Raw genomic sequence first — 23,174 nt, 5'->3', positions numbered from 1 at the left:
CCCGTGCTCAACGGGGGTTAAGGAAAAAAAGTTCAATGTCAGACTTGTTTGACGCCGGAGCCACGAAGTGCGCGGTTGGGCAGCTCCCTCCGCTCCGGGAATCACCTCACCTCACGTTACTTCTTGTAGCGAGCCCTGCCTGGCTCAACAGGTACACCCAAGGGCGATATGTTAGTTCAGTTAATCACGTCCTGATTAGTTTTCTCCGTGTTCCTTATGTAGCATGCATTGTGCTACATGTACACCAGCCAATTTTTTTCCCCAATTTTTAGATTTCTTTTACCGTGTATATCTCTTCAGTAAGATCAGCAAAAATGAAATTCAGCAAAAGAATATATGACTAATGATAATGCGTGAAAAAAAGATTGTTTCAAGCTGTGTGGACTGGCCTCATATCATCTATTTATGGCAGAGAGAGGATCTGACTTTCTTTGGGTATTATCAAACAACTTTAGCTGTCATAGCACCTTTTTTCTTCTGGTATCCATGGCTGTACACTTTCCAAGTTCTAAACAGCTAAATCATGACTCTCCAAACAGTCTGCTTTACTACAGTCCTTGTTCCCACAGCAGGCTTATTCTCCACAGATGAAAGGTGGTGATCTTACAGAGAAAGTGCAATCAATCTTAATTCAGCATTTCCTGGCTTGCTTGAAATATTTTTTCTTTGTCTGTGCAATTGTCTAGATACCCCTTTTTAGCAATTTGAAAAAAGCATAAATTCCATTGCAGTGAAGTCCACATGGGTCATAAAGCACTGGGGCTTGTAGGTCCAGTGCAGATACATGGCACTTGGGCCAGTGGAGTGACTGATAGCGGTAGGAGTTTGTCATTCTTTAGACCAGCACTAGAAGACCATTTCTGACAGTCAGGAAACTCAGTCAAGTTCCTGCGCTTCCTTCCAGGTTCTAGAGGGGATTGTGTTTTCATAGGCACAGACTTCTGCCTCTCTTTCCCAAGAGTAGTTCCAGCTACACAATCATCTGCAACTTTTTATTTTTGATTCACTTCTGGTATTACCTCCCAAATCACTAGGTCTTGCTTATCCATTAACAGTCTTACTTTACACTTCTCATCCTAGCTTTCTCATCTCCGAGCTTTCTCAGCTTGCTGCAACTCTTATTGCTGTTCACTTTTTTTCACTCTTCTCCACTTTTCACTGTCATTACTTGTCCAGCCAACATCATTTATGTTCCTGATTCTTCCTCTGATCTCTTTCCCTTCATTACACCTTGGATAGCATCCCAGTCCTCATCTCCCTCTCCTAATTCCACATCCTAATTTCTTCACAGAGTTCCTGACATGTTTGGGTTTCTATCCCAGTTCTCTTGATCCGTCCCATTTCTGTTCTTCACCCAGCAGATCCATTTCCCCTTCCTCTTACCTGTTCACCTCAAGCCATTGTTTTGTGGCATGATTAACTGGTTCTTGCTTTCTCCTAGTTCTCTCCTTACCTCCCAATATCAACTCCTAGTTTCTGGTTTCTTAATTTATACAGTCCCAATCTGTTTTTCTGCATGATACAGTTTTGTTGCCTATTCAGTGCTAGTTACAGCTTCTACCTCTGGTACCTTCTACCTTCTTTCCTTCTGCCCTACGTTTACCTGAACTCCTGATTCCAAACTTTCTTTTTCTTTCTTCTGCATCTGAGTTGGAAAGTTCTGTCTTCTGTGCTGCCTGCCAGGACAGTCATTGTGAACTCAGCAGATGCAGGTTCCTTGCTCTTAGTTGCAGGACCACACGGGGAGTGGGGAAAGTCCAATTTTATGCCTGTAGCTATGAGCTGGAGAGATGAACCTACTTAGTGGCTTGATGGAAAGGAAGCACAGCACAGTGTGCACTGGGTACATGGAATTCTCACAAGGTGAATTCTTAAGTGTTTCTTCTGAATATTTATGAATTGTGGTTTTTCAGTTTTCTAACTTAGTAAATATTGGGTGATTAAGTAAATTGAAATAGTTCTGAACATAAACATAGCAATGTATTTTTTCTATAACTGATTTTAGAAAGAATTTTGGTGTAAAGTGAGAGAAAAATGGGGCAGAGAGCATGACAAATTTCAGCCTAAGCAGTTAGCTGGGTCTTGCTGTAAATACTGGATCTAGACTCTCTAGTGGGCAGCGTAGCAGTAAATGATGAAGGCTTGCATGTAATAAGGCACACTGGTATTTAGGCACCTTGAGTCAAAGATCACTCACTGTCCAATGTTTTGTCCTCCGCAGCCAACAACCAAACTCTTCATTGATGGGAAGTTTGTTGAGTCCAAAACTACTGAATGGATTGATATCCACAACCCGGTAAGTGAAGTGGTCTCAGCTTATATATTAGCAATCACTGTGCAGCAAGGATCTGTGCCTCTGTTCAAGCATTTGGTAAAAGGGGAAAGTACATACATTTCTTGAGAAAGGTTTAGACTTGGAGCTTAAGATGGATTTAGCACTGTGTAATTGCTTCTCGATTTTCTTTTCACATGAAATGTCAGTCTTAGCAAAGTGATGACCTCCTTTATCTCCCCTGTGTAGTAAACCCCTGATCTCCGGAAAGGAAGCTTAAACTTGGCTTACATTTTTTTTGGTCATAGAAAGGCTCTGTGATCAGTATGTCAGATTTCTGAAGGGTTTCTTTCACCCTGTATGTGAAATCAACCGGGTGTAATTTGATGCCAGCTGAATGTGAAGCCCTGACAGAGACTAATTTCACTCTCAGACCAAGGTAAAAAATCCTGACAGCTGAAGCTCCTCTCCTTTCAGAGAGCTTCTATCTGTGAGTGACAATATTCACAGTGAATTTAGAGGCTGGATGCTATGCAATGCAAAATAGTCTTAGATTAGTAGCACTTGTACTTGTCTGAGTCCCCTGCCAAAGACAAATGGAAATGAGGTTGCACTCAGAATTCTGACCCCCCTAGTAAGTATTTGGACAGCAGTTTCGAAAACATATCTATGTAAAGCCCTATTTTGATTTGCTTTGTGGAAGTGATTGGAGCAGCGAGCCATGTTCATGAAGTTCATTTGGTCTCTATGCAGTGACGAACATTCTTGTTTAATTTTCTTTCTCTTGAGTAGTTTCTCTCTTAGTGATGTACCTGATGTTTTTGTCATGTCAAAGCAGATTTAATTTTTAAGAGTGCGTTAGAAGGAGATTAAACTGGCAAAGACAAGCTTTTAAAGTTAAGATACTGTAGAACTAAGGTTGCTTGTAAAAATCTTACTTTGACCTAGTGGTCTAGGTAAACTAACATCAGTGCCAATTGCATAGTTATACACTGTTTTTTCCAAAGGAAGCTTGCCTCATTTAGTGTGCAAGAGGGACAGCAAATGAGCCAAGATGATGCAGAGGAAAAAGACCACAGTCCACAGAAACCTTTGCCTTACACTCTGTATAAGCTTCAAGATAGACAAGTCACTTCAACTCTAACTTGGAAATCAGCACTGCATTTGCAGCTTTCTGGGTGCCTAATTTGAGATGTGTGGAGTGGAGGTTTTCAGAACTATTCCAGTTGTAGCCCAGGCCTTTTGTGTGCACCAAGGAAGGAGTTTCTTTTGTGTTGTCCCCTCAGAAGTACAGCTCCTTGTAGAACAAGGATATTAGGTGTGTGGCGTGGAGCATTGAATGGTTGGTAGGGACAGGTAGAGATGAGTTTTGATGCGGTTTGTTTTTTCCTTCAGGCCACAAATGAAGTGGTTGGCCGTGTACCAAAAGCCACGGCCAGTGAGATGGAGGCAGCTGTGGCTTCTTGCAAAAAGGCTTTTTGGAACTGGTCAGAAACATCTGTTTTGAGTCGCCAGCAAATCTTCCTGCGTTATCAACAACTCATCAAAGACAATCTGGTGAGGCACCACGGCTGTGTGTGATGGCTGTTGCTGAATGCATTGCAATTGACTTTAGGAATTAAATTGAGAGACTTGGTGTTTACAGAGTTCTTGATGAGGCGTTGTTGCCATGATTGAGGAGCCAACTGAGACACTGTTGTTGAGAGGTGTAGCAAAGCACTCTCCATCAAATGGGGACAGAGAGGCAGTGCTTCTTAGGCAATATTATTCTGCATTTGCCCCTTTACCAAAAGACCACAAGAGGAACTTTCAGCCTTGATGGAGAATGTGCCAGTTGATAAAGACAAGTGGGACAAGTATGTTACTATGTCTTTGGATTTCCCTGATTGCTTTTTTGGTGTGTCTGTGGTGTGACACCTGAAAGCTGTAAAGGACAAGCCAACCCACGGTTGTTTTTTCTAAAATGTCACTGGTGTGGCTTATTGGCTTCTTGTCTGCAAGGAGCACATCAGTCAGTGTAGGCTTTTGCACGTTCTGCCCAGTCTGTTCATTGTGATGTTCAACTCTCTGTTAAACTGTCTTATCCCTGCACCCTATTTCATGGGCAGGCACTTTTCTAATGTTCATAAACTTCGTGTTTTCCATTTTCAGAAAGAAATTTCAAAACTCATCACCTTTGAGCAAGGGAAGACCCTGGCTGATGCTGAGGGAGATGTGTTCCGAGGCCTCCGTAAGCTGCTGGCTCCTCCTGTTAAAAAAGGGGCTTTAAGAATCCATAGGAAGGGAGGAGGTCTCCTGAGCAACTGATTGCTCTGGTACTCTGTACATGTAGCTCCCTTCATAGCCTCCTACTGAAAGAAAGGGGGAAATTGTAATTCTGACCTGGAAAGTTCCCTTACATAGAGTTTTCTTAAATCACTTCCAAGTTGTTAGATTCTTCCTTTTCCTAGGAGTGACTACAAATTGCTGTAAAGGGATAAGAACTTCTTGCTTGGGCTCAGATGTCTAAGGTACAATAATACTATACCTGTGCTTCTTTTACTGGGGCTGTTATGTCTGTGGTCCTATCACAGTGACATACAATGCACTCAAGAGGGAATCCACTCACAATGAGCTCACAGTGCTTGGCAGAGCAAAGGGATTTTCTGGAGCACAATGAGTTTTAAGTTGTGGGAAAAGAGGCTGGAAGAAAGACTTGGGTCAAGGCAGTGGTGAGAAGGGAGTTCGGGGACTAATTGTTAACAGATCATCCAGTGGCATATTGCCCTTTCTGCTGCAGAGGTGGTTGAACATGCTTGCAGTGTGACATCCCTCATACTGGGAGAGACCATGCCCTCCATCACTAAAGACATGGACACTTACACCTACCGTCTGCCTCTGGGTGTGTGTGCTGGAATTGCACCGTTCAATTTCCCAGCCATGATTCCTCTTTGGATGTTCCCCATGGCTATGGTTTGTGGAAACACCTTCTTGATGAAACCATCTGAGCGTGTACCAGGAGCACTCATGTTCCTTGCCAAGCTGTTTCAGGATGCTGGTGCCCCCGATGGGACCCTGAATATCATCCATGGACAACATGAAGGTAATAATAGCCCTTCCTGGGAGATGGCTGGAGTCTGTAAGTGTTGTATATGTTCAGTGGAGGTATTGTTTGGAGAGTCTGGTACTGCTGCTGTTAGATAGGTTTGGACAGATGCTTCAGCCCTTTTGATGGACATGAAGGGAAGTGACTAGAAGATTGTCTGCCATCTTGCACCAAATTTTTCAGGAGATACGGTGGACAAAATTTTGGGGGCTGGGGTCAGAGTTCCCAAGGCATGTAAGTGCTCAAATTCTCTTTAGCAACCTAAGCTCCAACTGAAGTAATTAGATAAATCATCTTGGTTTCCCAAGGAGGCCTAAACAAGAATTAAATGTCTCACTGAATATACAGTGGATGCCAGTATTCTAGCTCCTAACATGATATTTTTTACAGCATACAAGTAGTTTCAGAACATGAGGATACAAATAGACAACGATAACTTTGCTTTGGCATCGCTCAGGTGCCTTGGGAGATGCCCAAAGCATGAAGAGATGGCAGAGAGCCAGGGACAGGGGCAGGAGTACATGTCCTGAGGAGTTAGTGGAGAGATGCATAGACAGGCAGTGGGGGAACTCAGATGTAGGAAACACAGAGGCAAGAATTTCGGTAAGAAAGATCCATGAATTTAGCACTGCGGGGATGGGAACAGAGGGAAGCATTTGTGCACCACAGTTATAATGTATTATTTCCTATTTGAAGCTGTGAATTTCATTTGTGACCATCCGGATATCAGAGCAATCAGCTTTGTGGGATCTAATCAGGCTGGCGAGTACATCTATGAGAGAGGATCCCGGAATGGCAAGAGAGTCCAGGCCAACATGGTAATGCGTCTGAATGGAGCACACTTCAGCACATAGACTGCCTCTGTCTCCTGTGAATGTTGAGACTTAACGCTACTCAGCAGCAGAAGCTGACTTTGCTACTGATAGTTAAGTGATGAGGCTGCCCTTCTTGCCAGCCTGTTGGTAGCAGAGTCATAGCTACTATATGAAGATATTGCCAGAGAGCTAGAGAAGTGGGCTGGGGTGGTTAATAATGGGAGACTGTGTATGTGTTATATTTCAGGGAGCCAAGAACCACGGTGTGGTGATGCCTGATGCCAACAAAGAGAACACCTTGAACCAGCTGGTTGGAGCTGCTTTTGGAGCAGCTGGCCAACGCTGCATGGCCCTGTCTACAGCAATTCTAGTGGGAGAAGCTCAGAAATGGCTGCCAGAGCTTGTGGAGAGAGCCAAAAATCTACGTGTAAATGCAGGTACAGACTGTGATAATTTCTTATGAGGTACTTCTGTACAACTGTACCTTTTTAGGTTGGTGTATCTGCCTTACTGCGGTGTGTCCCTTGGAGCTATTGGCACCATAGGTTTGATGTGTAGGGGTAGGAGCTAGCAGAATGTCTGGACTGGGAAACACAGCCCTAGACTTGGAGGTAGGAGTATGTAGGAAGGCTTGGCAGTATGACTGTGATGCAAGGTTTACAGGATCGGTCTTGTTTCAACTGGAGCTTTGAGGTTATGTCCTATGTTTAACTCAAACCTACCAATTTGTAGTAAGCATGCAATAAAAAGGAAAAATGGAAACAAGTACTTTGGAAAAACTAGACTGTTATTAATTCTAGGAGAATTATCTTTCATTTATGTTCAGTGAAGTCCTGCAAAGGGGAAAAGTTTCCTTTCTGAGAAGAATCTATTGAATTTTGGCTTCCCGGTGATCTAAAATTATGCTTATGCTTATGACTTCTCTTATTTGTTGATTATGAGAGTTGCACGCTATTACTCCTGTTCATTAACATCTCAGATCTTTGTTTCTCTGTCTCAGAAACGTCAGGATTTTCAGATCTTTTCTGCCAGTGTAGTTATCTCCACGATGCCTGTGAAGAGGAAGCTGTCAGGGTTAAAAACTTGGCATCTCTGCCTCTTCACAGGAGACCAGCCTGGAGCAGATCTAGGGCCTCTAATCAGTCCCCAAGCTAAGGAACGGGTTTGCCATCTGATTGAGAAAGGAGTAAAAGAAGGTGCCAGCCTTCTTCTGGATGGACGTAATATCAAAGTGAAGGGCTATGAAAATGGCAATTTTGTTGGGCCAACAATCCTTGCCAATGTCAAGGTAAGATGACCGAAACCAGTGCTTGATAGTGTATAACCGAAAAACGGGTTACCCAAATCAGTCAGTAATCAATAATCACCAGCTAGAAAGCCCATAAATGGCTCAGCCTTCCCTTGCACAATTCCAATGAAGTGCTCATTGTAATGCTGTCGTGGAGGTGATAAAAGAATTTGCAGTAGTGCAGCATACTCTGAATGAGGTTAATGATCTTAACTTGAATAGATTGCAGCCAATTAAAAGAAGATAGGGGCAGTTTGTACTGTGTTAAACTAGATGTCTGTTGAGCATCCGTCTGTAGTAATGGCCAGCAGCAGATACCTAAGGAAGAGTATGATGAACAGCCAAACTTGAAATTTTCCTTCCTCCATTACACATTCCTGCAGTTTGCAGTTTAAGTACTTGCAGAAACAGAAGTTAAATATTTGTGGAAATCTTCACGAGAATAATACAGGATAAGGTACAAAATCTTTGTTGTTGAACATATTCGCAACTTCATTGAGTCAACCTCTCAACATAATGCATGGTGTGTAACAGATGGACACTACTATGGGGCAATATTCTTTAGCAGGTACATATCCACGTGAGTTTTCATACCTAAATTCATTCTTTTATGTTTATGCAATTAGCTGGTGTGATTTCCTTAACATTTAAGTATTCATTCCTCATGGGCCTTTTGGTGAGTGATTCCATGATAGCAAACCAATCTTGACAATTCTGCTATTGTACTTTGTATTCTTAGGATTTTATTGATTTTATGCTATTACATAATTCAGGCTTTTAATCTGTCTCAGAATTTTCTTGCCTAATTTTCATTAAACATCTTAAAATACTTCACTTTTCTGAGATGTGTCATAAATATTGTTAGGTATTCAAACCCAAAACTTTCACTGAGATTTTGTGATTCTTAGTTTTCTTATACAGTGGTTAATAATATCGTAAGCCACGTAAAACTTATACCTTGTCAAATGAATGTTTTGTAGTTTGCTGTATTAGCTATTAGTGATTAAGGTACTCTCCAACTGGTGGTTTTTTTATGTGTCAGACGTTGCTAATTATCAGACATTAATCCTGGACACTGAGTTGGAAAGGACAGCAGGTTCTAGTCACTTTGTCAACAAGAACTGAAGTAAACTAGCCTGCATTAATCCCCGTCTTAATCAGCCTTGGTCAGAAAAAATCTGTAAGAGAGGTTAGGCAGGCAGTAAAAGCAGAAGGTGCTCTGGAGATGAAAAGTGATGCCCTCTTTAGTGGACGAGATAGATGGCAGGGCATGGGAAATGGTGAAAAGGCAAAGAGGACTGAAGGATGGCCTGTGGCAATGCAGTATAATGGGTGATCCTAGGAATATCCTGACCATTAGCAGCATGTGTGTTTATTATATCCTGTTTACGAGGATATTTTTATTATATCCTGTTTATTATATCCTATATACAAGCTGTTTTTTCTGCTGTTTGTCTTGGCAGCCAAACATGACTTGCTATAAGGAGGAAATCTTCGGGCCTGTCTTAGTGGTTCTGGAAGCAGACACTTTGGATGATGCCATTGAGATGGTGAACAATAACCCCTATGGAAATGGAACTGCAATCTTCACCACCAATGGAGCCACAGCTCGGAAATATTCTCACTTAGTAGACGTGGGGCAGGTATGTGCAAGCTAAAATTGTTCTTAGTACTCACCATTTACAGTGGGTAGCCATCCAGCTGTACTGACTAATCACTCGGCGAAGAGTACCCAGCCTCTGATTTAAGGAAAGAAAATGCGGTAACTTTTGAAGAGTACTCTACAATCTGCTATTTCTTGTGATTAATATGGCAGCTTTCCTTTGGTTTAGGTGGGTGTCAATGTTCCAATCCCAGTACCTCTGCCCATGTTCTCTTTCACCGGGTCTCGTGCTTCTTTCAGAGGGGACACCAATTTCTATGGCAAGCAGGTAACTTACTGATTCAGAGTACTCTACTGGGTTGAATTGTGATAAATCACATTATAAATGGCAATGGGGAGATTGTCATCAGACCTCATGAGTAAGGAGACTTTGAAGCCATCTCAACCAGGAAACCGAAGTCTAGCCAGTGATCACAGCCACCATAACGCATGTTACAGTAGCCAATTCCTTTTTTTTTTTTTTTTCCTTAAATATAAAAAAGCAAGTCTTTTTCCAGGAGATTTAAGAAGGGAGTAAGAACTAAGTAGTAGGCTTTCTCACAGAACCAGCATCTTTGGGGAACTGGTAAAAGGAACAGGCTGACAGGAATTGTTCCCACAGAGGAAAACTCAACCCTCTGTAGATAAAGCAAAAATTGTTTGATACACCACTAGTGGAGACCTGAAGAATTCATAAGGCCAAACATCCGATCCATGTCTCTCTCCTTTCCTCCAGGGAGTGCAGTTCTACACACAGCTGAAAACTATAATTTCTCAATGGAAAGAGGAAGATGCCACCGTTACCAAGCCTGCTGTGGTTATGCCAACTATGGGAAACTAAATCACCCCTTGCAGATGCTGTTCCTGGTGCCCTTCTCCTTCTATGCTGCACTTTCCAGCTTTGTCCTGACTATCATCATTTCCTTGGGAATGAATAGAAAGCTCCATTTTCTCAAGGACCTCTGTTTCTGTGCAGATCAGGCAGGCTCATGTAATGCACAGTCTGGGCTTACTGTTGCTGTCAGTGTTTTTTGGCTAGCTGAACTCAATTTTTTTTCCCACAACCTATGACAGATGAAACAACCCTATCTAATTGAAAGGGCAGACAGTGAGATTGGTCTTAATTTGTGTTTCTTTCCAGACCCTCTGAACTTGAACATTACTCTGGTTTCCACTTCAATATCTTTAGCCTTAGTGACTCACTCCTGGCTACATCTCGTAGCATTTTTCTTTACCTCTTTATCTTACATGTTAAGATTTTGAGTTCACCTTACTCAAAGATGAGTACTCATTCTGAGTGACATAACTGGGACACCTTGGGTGTCTCATAGAAGTGACTTTACATACAACGAAGACAGCAAGTTTGGGAGTTGAAAATGTCAGTCTTTCATCTGTTGAGCAGTTTCCAAAACACTTGGGAAATAGCTTTCTAAGGATTTTTCAGGAAATCATATTTGATTGCTTGTCTGAGGATGAAAGAAATTCCTTGGATGGTACAGTGACGTTCACTGTGCCTCTGACAGCTTGAAAACTTCTGTTCCTGTTGTGCGCGTGGCTTGTATTCTCCAGCTTGCCAGCAATTCCGTTATACCTGAAGTTGTTTGGTGCCTTTTTACTGTGCTGACGGATATGTGCCTACAGGTCCTGTAACGTAATGAAACTGTAGAAGCAGAAACATAAGCATGTCTATGTATCTTTGCGTCACAGCATCGTGTGGGTGGAAGGTGGAGTAAGTAGATGGGTCAGTAGGAAGAAAGAACACGTTTTTTAATCACAAAGCAGCCAGGCCTGTTCTCTTGGTTTCTTTTCCTGACTATGGCTGTATTTCTTGTGTTTGATTGATTGACTCCTTGTCACATTTGCTCAAACACAGTCATGTTCTCTAGGGACTGCAGGTCCCATTACTAGAGAAGGATAAGACTTGGTATACTGTGTTTTTAAGAATCTGTGCATTTGGAGCTGGAGAGCCTATATTTTTATTCCTGGTTCCTAGGTGATGCAGCCATGAGGGATCTGCAGGGAACTCATTCAAGCACCTATGGAAAATAATATTATTCTAATGATTGTAACCATTACTTGTTCTAATTAAACAACCTCAATGTGAACACTTTGCATCCTGCCTTCTGGTAAAGATGCCTTGTAACTGACAGTTATGTATTAGTGCAATTGCTGTGCATTCACTAATGTTTGTATCTTGGTTTTTTCCTCTGCTATTCCCTGGAGGGAAATTCTCACCTTGCAATTTGATTACAGATTAAAAACATGCTAATACATTTCTGCAGAATATGACTGCTCCTTGGTAAGACATTATATAGGTGTGATGTTGACTTTATTCCCCTTTGCAAAGGCTGGTCTGTGATTCCTGTAACCCATGTATACATCTTCAAGGACCTCTGTACCATTTCCTCGTACAGCATTTCAAGGAATGCCTTGTTTCTGTTTCCACATACACATCATTTGATCACAAAAACTCCCAAGCTTCACATAAATTACTTTATTACAAACTGAAAATATATCTTCATCAAATTATAGCAACACATATATACAGAGTTCTAACCACTAGTCCAAATCCTAGTCCTTTGTACAGGGTCATGTGGGCTTCTGGCTTGGGAAAGAATAAAACCTTTACTTTAAGAAGGAGGAAAATAACTATATTTCAGATGTATTTCAAACACGAAGTCAAAGCAGCAGTGCAGCAGACAGATGATTTAGAATTTTCAGCTTTGCTCACAAGATAACTTCCAAAATGAAAAGTGCAGATGAGTTGGTAATTGCTGCGGCTGTTGTTCATGCAAAGTGTACAGCCACCTTACTCTGTCTGTGGTGTTAACAACTGAATATGTGGAAGGATTACTGCAGCTGATTAATCTGATAAGTTGGCCTGCTGTGTAATGAATATTAGGTTGGGAGAAGCATTTTCTGTGCTGCAAAGGTAAAATATTCTAGGTAAGTCACCATTAAGACATCGGCATTCTTTCATGCACCTGGGAAAGGAATACTAATTAACAGCCTCTAATACTGTCTACAGTCAGTCACTTTCAAAACGTCTTAATTTTCTTCCTAATCAGTATTGCTATTCTGACTTTTCTGTTGTCCTATTAAAACCCATTATATCTTTCCTTTAGAAATTCTAAAATCCAGCTTCTCCTGTAACAAAAGCAGTCTTTATTATCAAGCTTACCTGCTCCCTGAAGAATTGCAGGAGTATCCCTGCACCTTCTCCAGACCTGTTCTAGACACTTGTATAATCTTTTCATTTTTCATTTTTTAAACAGATGGTTTTCAGTTGTACTAGAAATACAAATCTTGTATCTGCCTTTTTTTAGTTAATGAAATACCTTTTTAGATAAAGCTGCAGATGGTGACTGATCATGATGTACCTGCCTCATGTTACTGTTACTGCTTTCCACCCACCTGTTTATTCTCCTTTTTATTTCAACATTCACTATAAAAAATTAAGCTAAGGAATATATCTTCTATATTATATGTATAATCTAAGTATAAAGTATCTCATAATAGAATTCTTTAGACTCTATTAAAATACAATTTTATACTCAACCCTTTGTCTCCTATTAAAAATTGTTTCTTGCCTGCAGGCAAAATTCTGCAGTCTAGATAAAGCTATTTGATACTCCTAAATCCAAAAACTATGTTTGAGAATTGGGCCCTGTGACTTTCGCTTCTGGTTTTTTTTCTCCTTGTCTGTGTAAAAAAAAATGCTACAGCTCCCTTCCACTCCCATTTCTGGAAGTGGCGCTCTGCCTCTCAAAGGAGGTGTCTCTCATCTTTCTATATAAATCCCTCCAGGGCTCCTGCTTATGAACTTTATCTGGTCATTTGATGTCTGAATATTACATTTTGGTTTGTGTGCTTGACTGCCTCATGTCTGACATGATGGCATGCCAGAACCCCTCTCTACTTATTCCTCCAGGGTAAGTTGATATTGCTTGCCTTGGAGTATTGCAATTAGCTGTATAGTGTATCTGAGTCTGTATCTGAAAATTGGACACATGGATCTTCATCCTGGTCCATCCTCTCTAAGTAAGTCTATACTGAATGCAACGCCAGCTTAATAGATTTTGCCTTTTAATCAAAACTCGCTGTGCTAGCTGAAAATGCACCTCCTTGTATGCTCATGGCCTTTCACAAGAGAATCCTCCAAAAATAATAAAGCTGCTTTTCAGTGAGGAGGCTTTAAGGGGGCATGAGATCAATTTTTTTTCATGAGAGCTGAGTCTTAAATGTCTGCTGCTAAAAGATCAATGTGACCAGAAATTTCAAAATAAATAAAAAATTATTCTCTTGTGACACATCCATTTATTTGTGTATAGACACACTAATAAAGATCTTCAGACAAACCAAAGTATTCTAAAGTGGGAGGGATGACAGAGAAACAATTGCATCCATTTATATATAACCAGGACTGAGGAGATGTTAGATAGTGTGGTATAATTTAGCATCTTACCCAATTTTGCTTTCTTCTTTAGTATCGTCAGGAGCTGAAGCTGAAGTAGCCAAAACTCTGTTGTATTTCCTGTGAGGGAGACACAAGAGCAAAGTAATCCTCATCTAACGGTGATTTACGCTCAGCCAGGTTTCTAATCCTACACCAAACTTGTTTTCTAAAATGAACAGCAAGCAAGAAATGCTGGGGCACCTGACCTGTTGCAGTACACTCTCCAAAATCAGCACTATGAATCAAACGTGAGTTCACTTCACTATGGAATTCTGTATTTTGTGGCAAAATCATTACAATTAAAAGGGAATGAGGAAAACAGTCAAAAGTTTTTTTTAAAAAACTGGGTTTAATCATAAGTCAACTTAAAAAGAAGTGTTTGCATTCCATTCCTGGAGCTTTCATACTCTACAGCTTTATGTGTGCTCTTGTATGTTGGCAAGTACTGATAAAAGGAGTTAAATCCATGCATAAAAGCTGATGGATGAATTGTTTAATTACACATTTCTTACTTCCACTGCAATGACCTTAATAAAATTCGCTAGAATTCTATTAATGTAACTTTTGCTAAAAAAAAAAAAAAAAAATTTAATTTTTTAAAAATTAAATAAAGCCTTTTAACACAGAGAAGCTGATATTCCACCCTAAGCATTAGGTCTCCCCAAACTACATTAAAAATCATAGCATTTGAGATTTCTCTTTGGGCCCCTCTTATGCCCCAGTTCACTGCTTTTAATATATTTAATGCTGATTGTACTTTGAATTTCCAGTGTAAGCTAGATTTTAAAGTCATGCTTCCAAGTTTCTTATGCAGACAGCCAGAGTAAGTACACTTCTAATAATCTGGTATTTTAATACTGGCAGATTGCTTTACAGTACTCTTATTAAAAGGAAATATATGTGAGGAGTGCTACTGTCACAATATACATTATTTACTTGTTTGGTAAAGATGGATAGGGATTCATTAATGACTGAAAAAAATTAATCCCACTGCAATGAGCAGTTAATTCCCCTCACTCCTCTCTTCCTCAGCACTATCAAAATTTACTTCCGCTTGCTTTTCTTTTGATACTACACAAAAAGATCTAACAGTATAGTCTGGTGCATGTCCAAAATTAGTATATAGTATATGAAGTTTTTCAAAAGGTTAAATCATCTTTTTCAAAGAGTTAAAGTATCTCACACCAAGCCACACAGTTAGTTAGATCCTTATGTTAGATTCAGAGTTTCCTGGAATCCCCTGAGCTGGAGTTATCAGCTCAGCTCCTCTAACAGGGAAAGTTCAGCATTCAGCTACTGAAGAAACAGAATATTACCGTGGATTGGTGCCATTCATTTTGGCAAAAAGCAATCGCAGAACACGTTCTTTTTGTTCCCATGTCAACTCACTGATATCCACTTTTTCAAACTGGATTTTTTCCCTGAAAAACACAGAAAACAATGTATTAGAAGAAAATTTCAAAGGCATATCTCATGGATTCTGTATGTGTAAAACAGGTTTTAAATTCTAGCTCTGCATTGCTCTTGTTCAGCTATTCATAGCATGTAAATTCAAAAAATAAATCTGAGCACACAGTGCTGTCTTTTTGACTTCTAAATCTATGGCTCAACTAAGTAGAACAAACCCAATGATTTCTGTTACACATGTAGTGGTTATAAATACTGGGAGGGGGAAGGTTAGTACTAACGTGTATTAGTTTCTTGCTTCTGTTCATACATAAAAGGGTCAATACGTATAACCAAATTTAATTCTCGGTTCCAGTCTGCCCCTTCTCTTGCTCCAAGGGGAAGCTTCCTTAGATCTCAATAACTACTTTTACCTCTGATTTTTCATGAAGTGTTTCTGCTGTATCATTTTTGAGATAAGGTAACCTGAACTGAAGAAAGCATTCTGACAGATTGTGTGTCGCCAAGTTATTCAATAGCCAATGCATACCAAGCAAACGTTTTATTTGGGAGTACGATAATTTTGATCTCTCACTAAGGATGTACGCAAGCTTCAGCTATGGGGGACCTTAACTCTATGGCTTAAAATCCCAGTGCCTGGACACTGCTGCAGTTTGTAGGCACAGATTTCTAGCAGGAGGTTGGAGACCTGTAATCCTGGCCACCGCGGCATATGTAGCCCTAATTTAAACTAAGTTGCATTCTAATACAAATTCTGAGATACTCAGGCTTATAAGTCTGAGATTTTGTTTTATTCACTATAAAATGTAATCTTGTCAATCGGTACTGTACTGCACTGCATGGGATCTTGTTTTTGATATGTCAGTGTCTATTTCATGTAATGGCTTAAATTTTAGATTATTATGAAGCTTGAGGAAAACAGCCCTTGAAAACACAGTGCAAAGCAGGGCCTTCTGACATACGGAAGAACAGTTGAAAAAAGACTGGATTTGCCATCTACTGGATGTTTCTGTTAAAATGATCAGCAACATAGTAAAGAGCTGTTTGCATCTTAACTGTAATTTTTAGGCTTCAGTGTTATTAGCTCACTGGAGTGAGTAAAAAGCAAAAGAGCAATGCCAGAAGAGCAATGCCTATAAAACCAAAAATTATTAGAGAACCAACAACAATTATTAAAAGGAAACTGCAGAACCACATCTATACTGGAAGTTCTATATCAAATTCGACAGCACATGGCAGAATATGCAAAGAACTCTTTCGAGCTTATCTTTAATCCATAGAAATAATGACCAAAAAACGATAGCCTAGTTGAAATTAGGTGCCCACAAAGTCATTACTAATTGATGGGATATTATACCTCATACAGTTAGTCTCACTACAGAAGCCTCTGCAAGCATTCCAAATCTAGACAATATTATCACGCAAAGGGTATTTTCAGGTGTGCTAGGAAGATAGACATTAGGTTTTGATGTTTCAATACCAGTAGCATTTCTCTGCTTCCTCTAGGTCTCTGTACACGCTATTTGTGCTATTTATGTTGCTTTTGAATGTTTTGATTTTGGGAAATTCTTCCTTCCCTGCACATGCCTCCATCATTTTTCTGTAATAGGCGGTTTGGGCCTTTTTCTTATAGTGCTTTCTACTGGATATGATCTCCTGCTTCACATGTTCCAGAGCATCTAGGAAGAACCTTTCCACCTCAGTCCTCTCATTTAAGATATTCCGGGCTAGTTTCTTCACTCGGTTCATCTCCTGATCCTTCATTTCTAGTAATTGCTGCAGTTTCTTGACCTCCACCATGCTCGCCTGGTTTTCTCTCAGTGCCTGATGCTGTGTTTTCTGAGTCTCTCTCTCAGATTCTCTGGTCATGCGACATAAGGCCATCTCCAGCTTTGCCACTTTATGCTGCAGATCTCCAATCTGTGCTTTCTGGCGATTGATCTGTAGGATCTTTTTTCGAATCAAACCCTCATTGGTTTCCTAAAAGATGAGAAGAAATTATTTGGGCTTTTATTTCATTTGCACCAAATCTGGAGGGGTTTTTTCCCCCCCAACACTGACAATGTAGTAAACATGCTGGCACCTTCACACTGGAGAGTGAATACTTCTCTGGGATCAGGTTTTTCTTTACAAGAGAAGCCAGATAAAGAAAGCTTGATATGTAGTATACATTACAGAGAGACCTAATCTTAATGGGCTGCCATAGGAAAGCCTTCCTTCTTTCTCCTCCGTAATTAAGATAGAATAAGAGCTCTTCTTCAGACAACTTCAAATTCAGTAACTGCGGAGGCAGCTGACTGGGGAGAGGTTAGTCTCAGTAAATTTACATCTGTATACAGATGTACCCCTTCCTGGAGGAGAATGAAACAGAATTAAAACCAGAGCAGAAACCTTTTCCTGTAACAGAACAGTTTTGTCCTCTTCTAACTTCTGTTTGATTTTTTGCAGTTCCATTGTCTCTTTCAGCTGGTGAGCAAATGCACCATGAAGACAAACATTCTCCTTAAACACCTCTCTCCCAGTGCTGTTCAGCTGCCTGGACCGAGGGAAACAAAATCCAAGAGCTTTAATCACAACCTTTCTTCCTTCTTTTTATATTAAAATCAATATTCCAGTGTCCTAATTTCAGAGCTAAGCTGTAAAATTCTTACAGGTCTGTACCAAGTTTTCATAGCTTTGCTCCTAGTCCTACACCTGGACTGGGAGAATGAAGAAAACAGTGGTACCATTGTGATAAAATTACCTCCAGTTGTCCCCTGGAACTAGCGTGAGTCTTGCAGTTTGAATGTAAGTGCTGACATCACCTTGACATTGGAAATATAAAAACCGCCTAGGTCATCACTGATTTTGCCCTTCAAAGCCCATGTAGTAACACGGGCGACTTATTATTTAGAACACAATGCTAAAATGCTTTTATAAAATAGAAAACAGGAAAAGCAAGTGTTTCTTACAAAACAGCCTCATACTGGGCAGTCTCTGCCATCATTATTTGCTTTTTCTCAACATCTTCTTCTAGTCTTTTCTGAAAGGGAGAAAAGCCTGTTTAAATTTTGCGTGAGACCTGTGGCACAGAAGCTAAAATCTGAAACTGTAAATTCTAAAATCACACCCACAGTTTTCAGCCCACCCAACTTCTTGCTAGAGAAAGAATGAACCCCCAAGGGCACTGAAGTTCCTGGTGGAAGTGGAGAATATGGCCTTTCTGGGATCTTGACATCCCATGTTTTTCCTTGGAAAGCTGCACCTAGCCTCCAACTCATTTATCATACTTGTATTTACAGGGGAAATTGTAAAATGCTCACTAAGAAACTGAAAACTATATAAACCAGAGTAGTCAGTAGGAGAAATCATTTTGTTCTAATACAAGTTTTAACTGCCTGTCAGCCTTTACCTTTTCTTCAAGAAACCTCCTCTCCAATCTCACAACCACTTCCTGATATCTCCTGTTTGAAATCTCCATACTGTCTTTAAACTATGATAAAAAATAAAATTTCTTTAATAATGGCATTTTATTTCAGCCATATAACTAGAAGTGTGGATGTACTCTTCAAGAAGAAATTTGATAGTCTTTCCTGGTACTAACCACAATCTTCATAAAATTTTTACACCCTCTATAAAATTCACTTAACCTTCTGACTTGTATTACTGCTTTGCTTCCTCTTCCTAGTTCACCTGTGCCCATATTTTCACATCACTGACAGTCATTCACACACACTCTGTCACTGTTTAGTGCTCAGTTTTAGAAATCTGCTTTACTTTGTCTATTCATTCAGTCATCAAGATCATTCAAAGTCCAACGCCTCAAGTGTTCTTTGAAAAATGCCTGATTAACTCGCATTTAATATCTTAGCTGAAAAGCAGCTATATATTAATAATCCAAATGCTGTTGACCAATCATTTGTCTCCACAGAAAGCATTTGATGCTGTTTCTAAGCCCCTTCTTGTGGTTGAAAAAAATTCCAGTAGAGCTGAATCAGCAAGGCACTTGAATTGCTCGAGGCACTTTTTTCATGTCATCAGTCAGCTGGGATACTTTTTTATTCCAGGCTGAAATGTTTTACAGGCAATACTACTATTTAGTATTTGTATTATAGTTCCAAAGTATCCCTGATTAGGTCATGTGCTGTGTAAGTCCTTAGTGACAGACAGTCCCTAGTTTTATATTCTAAATGGTTTATGTGGTTGAAAATGGGATACAATACTATCATTCACATCCTAACTGGGCTGACTAGTGAGAAATCAGTCAGACTTATACTGCTTGTAGTCAAGTGCTAGCTCCTCCACACGTCTTTAAAGTGTGTACTAGATGCTCTAGTCCATCCACATATAAGTTTGTATGATTCATGTTATTCTGTAAAAAACCAAAAACAACCCTATAGCACTGGACCATTACAGACATGAGTTCTGGCTACAGAACTTGCATTTTGTCAACCTAGTGCTTTTCCTCACTCTCTGTAAACCATAAAGAAAACAATCCAGTAGATTGGCTATGTCTGTTCTCCTCTACTCCCAAACTCTATGCTGGCATGCAGACAGAAAAGTTGCTTTTTAAATAAATATTGCAAACACATATTTATGACAAACTTACATCTTCCAGCTCTTTCTCCATAGATGCTTTCCCCCTGCAGAACTCCTTTATTAATTTCCGTTCTAATTGAATTTGGCCAATTTCTCCGACTTTTTTCTGAAATTTCTTTTCCAGTTCTTTTATTTGTTGGGCATAATAGTCTGCCTGCAAATCAGAAAATCTCAATAAGAAGAAAGCAAAACGAGAGAAACCAATCATCAAATATTGTAACATAAAACACAGACCACACAGAACTGAATGTCTGAAATTACACCATGCTGCAGTTTTTTAAAAACCACAAGGAATTCATCATTAGAAGAAATGCTGCAAACTCAGCAGACGCTACCCTCCAGTGAAATAACAAGTCTAGAAATGAATAGTAAGTTTAAAGCAATGTTCATATCATTGTATTGTGTTTCCATGGCAAGGTTTTGGTAGCCAGGGAACTATGGGGGTGACTTCTGTGAGAAGCTGCTAGAAGCTTCCTCTATGTCCCATGGAGCCAATGCCAGCTGGCTGCAAGACGGACCTGCTGCTGGCCAAGCCCAAGCCCATCAGCGATGCTGGTAGCGCATCTGCGATAACATATTTAAGAAGAGGGAAAACTGCTGCACAACAGCAGCAGGAAGAGAGGAGTGAGAATATGTGAGAAACAACTCCGCGGACGCCAAGGTCAGCGAAGAAGGAGGGGGAGGAGATGCTCCAGGCACCAGAGCAGAGATTCCCCTGCAGCCCATGCTTAAGACCATGGTGAGGCAGGCTGTCCCCCTGCAGCCCATGGAGGGCCACAGTGGAGCAGATATCCACCTGCAGCTCCTGGAGGACCCCAGGCCGAAGCAGGTAAAATGCACCCAAAGGCTGTGACCCCATGGGAAGCCCGTGCTGGAGCAGGTTCCTGGCAGGACCCGTGGATCTGTGGAGAGAGGAGCCCACGCTGGAGCAAGTTTTCTGGCAGGACTTGTGACCCCGCAGGGGACTCATGCTGGAGCAGTGTGCTCCTGAAGGACTGCACACCGTGGAAGGGACTCACGCTGGAGCAGTTTGTGAAGAACTGTAGCCTGTGGGAAGGACTCACATTGGAGAAATTCATGGAGGACTGTCTCCCATGGGAGGGAACCCACGCTGGAGCAAGGGAGGAGTGCGAGGAGGAAGGAGCGGCAAAGGCAACATGTGATGAACTCACCACAATTCCCATTGCCATCCCCCTGCACCACTCAGGGGGAGGAGGTAGAGAAAATTGGGAGTGAAGTTGAGCCTGGGAAGAAGGGAGGGGTGGGGAAGGTGTTTTAAGATTTGGTTTTATTTCTTATATTCCTACTCTGATTTGATTGGTAATAAATTAAGTTCATTTCCCCCAGTCGAGTCCGTTTTGCCCGTGACGGTAATTGCTGAACGATCTCCCTGTTCTTATCTTGACCCACAAGCCTTCTGTCGTATTTCTTCTCCTCCTGTGCAGCTGAGGAGAGGGTGTGATAGAGTGGCTTGGTAGGCACCTGGAGTCTGGCCAAGGTCAACCCACCACATCTATCATCTATAGCCTTTTCTGCTTTTTATACTCTGAGTGTGAGAGAAAGTTCTTGTGGAGTCTGCTTGATGGGAGATAACCATCTTAACGGGCAGATGAGCACAGTTCTGTGTTTCTTACTGAAGCCAGATTAACAAATAATAATTTTCTCAGTTCTTTTTAAGAATTCTTGGTTGAACAGTAATGAATGAAGGAGAACTACGAAAGAATTCAAAGTAGTTATTTTTTATCTCCATAAAAAGGAAACATGTTTTTGCTGTGCCTCTGGCCTTAACATTACCCAGCTGGTTCCTAATGCTATTTCGAATGCTATAAAACATTCCTACTACTATCTGAAATAATGCTACGAGTCATGGGATAAGTCCCACATCAGCATTGTTTTTTTCAAGTTCTTTCTTCATGCAGTATTTTTTCACCAAAACCTGTAACAGTTAACTGCCCTAGCTTGTTCCTCATACTAAAACCAAAACTACTTCTTAGCCTGCTCTGAAGATCCCACTGTTCTGAGGACAAAGAAAAAAGTTCATTCACCAGCTGCTTCATCTCTTCTTGCGCTTGCTGTTTCAAATCAATCAGCTCCTGCTTCAGTTTCTCAATCTGTGAAAAGAGAAATCAAGAAACAATAACTGTGAGGGGAAAATAAAGTATCCTTGCTGTGTTCTCTTCAAATTTAATTATGAGAAGACACAGAAGGGAAAGGTCCCTCATTTGCAGCGTGCAGGTCAATTAAACTATGTTTAAAACTGTTTGATTTGTGTTAAACATAGGAAATAATGTAAGTTTAAACTATAAAAACCCACACATATTAGATAGAAACATATCTGTGACTCTGCTGAAGAATTAAAACTGTGGACAGAGGGTTTTCTTCCTTACTGTTTTGGATAGTGGTGTAGTGTGAGAGAAGCAGTTTAGAAGAGAAAAAAAGGGAGATATGGAAAGACAAACAGGCAGCTGGAAAAAGGTTTGAATAAGATCTTCTGTACTGGATAGGCTGAATGAAAACAGTGGGATGTGAGCAAGAAAATTGTCTCCTACCATTTGACCTCTCCAATGTCCTGGGGATCAGAGCTTTGTATCTTCTTATTCAATAAATAGGATATTAAAATAACTTAGTTTTGGCTTCCATTTTCAGTTTCTTTTTCGACCTGAAAAAGGGCTTTGCTTGGTACTTGGATTTAGAAAAGCGGGAATAGGACTAAAGCGAAATCATCTGCGATGGAGGAAATGGAAGCCACAGCGTAGGGCTGCTTTTCCTTCATTGTGTTCCGAGTAGAGCTGGGCTCTATTTTCTCCAAAACCTTCTCCAGGTAGCTAAAACCAGCGCATTCCCCCTTAGCTTTCTCTTTTTTCAAGCTGAACAAACGCTTCAGCCTCTTCTCGCACATCACGTGCTGAAGCCCCCGACCACTTCGGTGCCCCTTCCCCGAATTCGTTCCGGTACGCTGCTCTCCCCCTTGTACTGCGGGCGGGGGAGCGCAACTGGGCGCCGTATTCCCGTGTGAGGGAGCAGGTCCCCGGTAGGGAGAGGGAGGGCAGGCACCGGGGGCGAGGCTTCCCCCTCGCAGCCCAGCCCGCGAAGAGCCTGCCCGCCGCAAGGCCGCCCTGCTGCCTCGCGACTGCGGCGGCCCAGCCGGCCCTCCGGACGGCTGCCGCCGGGTACTGGCTGCAGGGAGGTAACGCCGTCCCGGCTGCGTCCGTCCTCGGCCGCAGGCACCGAAACACGGCGGGCAGGACCCGCCGTTAGGTGCCTTCCTACAGACGGCTGCACACCGGCAGGCTGTGTTTGGAGGCTGGCGGGGGGAGAGGGGCCCGCCCGGCTGCGCGCACACCTCCTCCGCCTTCTCCTGGCCTTGCTTCGTGAGGAGGGCCATCGCGGCCGCCGCCACCGCCGCCTGCCTCCCTCCCCGCGTCCTGCTGCCGCCACGGCAGCTCCACGTTGCTCCTGGCCAGCCGGCGGGCGGCTTCGCGGTGCTCGGCCCGGGACGCCTCGGTCGCCGCCAGCTGAGCTTCACGTAGCGCCGCGTCGACCTCGTCGCGCTTCTCCTCAGACACCCGGGCCGCCTGCCCCGCCGCCGTCGGCCTGCGGGAGCAGGGGCAGGGGCAGCCGCTGCGGCGCA

At 41.7% G+C, this 23,174-nt stretch overlaps 2 protein-coding genes across 3 annotated transcripts in view; one reads left to right on the top strand and one right to left on the bottom strand.

Moving 5' to 3' along the window:
* ALDH6A1 (aldehyde dehydrogenase 6 family, member A1) overlaps window positions 1-11,481 on the top strand; it is an 11,760-nt gene extending 279 nt beyond the window's left edge. The window contains exons 1-11 of one of the 2 annotated variants that reach the window (XM_010583699.1): window positions 7-1,863; window positions 2,222-2,296; window positions 3,668-3,829; window positions 4,424-4,502; window positions 5,052-5,354; window positions 6,054-6,175; window positions 6,420-6,609; window positions 7,279-7,460; window positions 8,924-9,103; window positions 9,293-9,391; window positions 9,839-11,481. In XM_010583699.1, the coding sequence (XP_010582001.1) occupies window positions 3,716-3,829; window positions 4,424-4,502; window positions 5,052-5,354; window positions 6,054-6,175; window positions 6,420-6,609; window positions 7,279-7,460; window positions 8,924-9,103; window positions 9,293-9,391; window positions 9,839-9,943 (1,374 nt within the window). In that variant the 5' untranslated portion in view covers window positions 7-1,863; window positions 2,222-2,296; window positions 3,668-3,715 and the 3' untranslated portion in view covers window positions 9,944-11,481. Of the gene's footprint in view, window positions 1-6; window positions 1,864-2,221; window positions 2,297-3,667; window positions 3,830-4,423; window positions 4,503-5,051; window positions 5,355-6,053; window positions 6,176-6,419; window positions 6,610-7,278; window positions 7,461-8,923; window positions 9,104-9,292; window positions 9,392-9,838 lie in introns of those variants that run through there. The other variant, XM_010583700.1, reaches the window with a different exon arrangement.
* A 6-nt stretch (window positions 11,482-11,487) lies between these two features.
* On the bottom strand, window positions 11,488-23,101 carry CCDC176 (coiled-coil domain containing 176). Its single transcript, XM_010583698.1, has 10 exons — window positions 22,887-23,101; window positions 21,589-21,654; window positions 19,554-19,697; window positions 18,357-18,437; window positions 17,917-17,987; window positions 17,357-17,501; window positions 16,446-16,945; window positions 14,875-14,979; window positions 13,568-13,636; window positions 11,488-12,026 (listed from the first exon to the last, which is right to left on the bottom strand). Exons 1-10 carry the CDS (start codon window positions 22,926-22,928, stop codon window positions 11,966-11,968), a joined length of 1,284 nt encoding a protein of 427 aa, XP_010582000.1. The 5' UTR covers window positions 22,929-23,101; the 3' UTR covers window positions 11,488-11,965.
* Window positions 23,102-23,174: the final 73 nt, after the last annotated feature.

This window comes from Haliaeetus leucocephalus, unplaced genomic scaffold (assembly GCF_000737465.1).
Source record: "Haliaeetus leucocephalus isolate CR32 unplaced genomic scaffold, Haliaeetus_leucocephalus-4.0 Scaffold932, whole genome shotgun sequence".
NCBI classification, from domain to species: domain Eukaryota; kingdom Metazoa; phylum Chordata; class Aves; order Accipitriformes; family Accipitridae; genus Haliaeetus; species Haliaeetus leucocephalus.
Note: the sequence above shows the minus strand (reverse complement) of the source record. Positions and strands in the feature narration are given on the sequence as shown.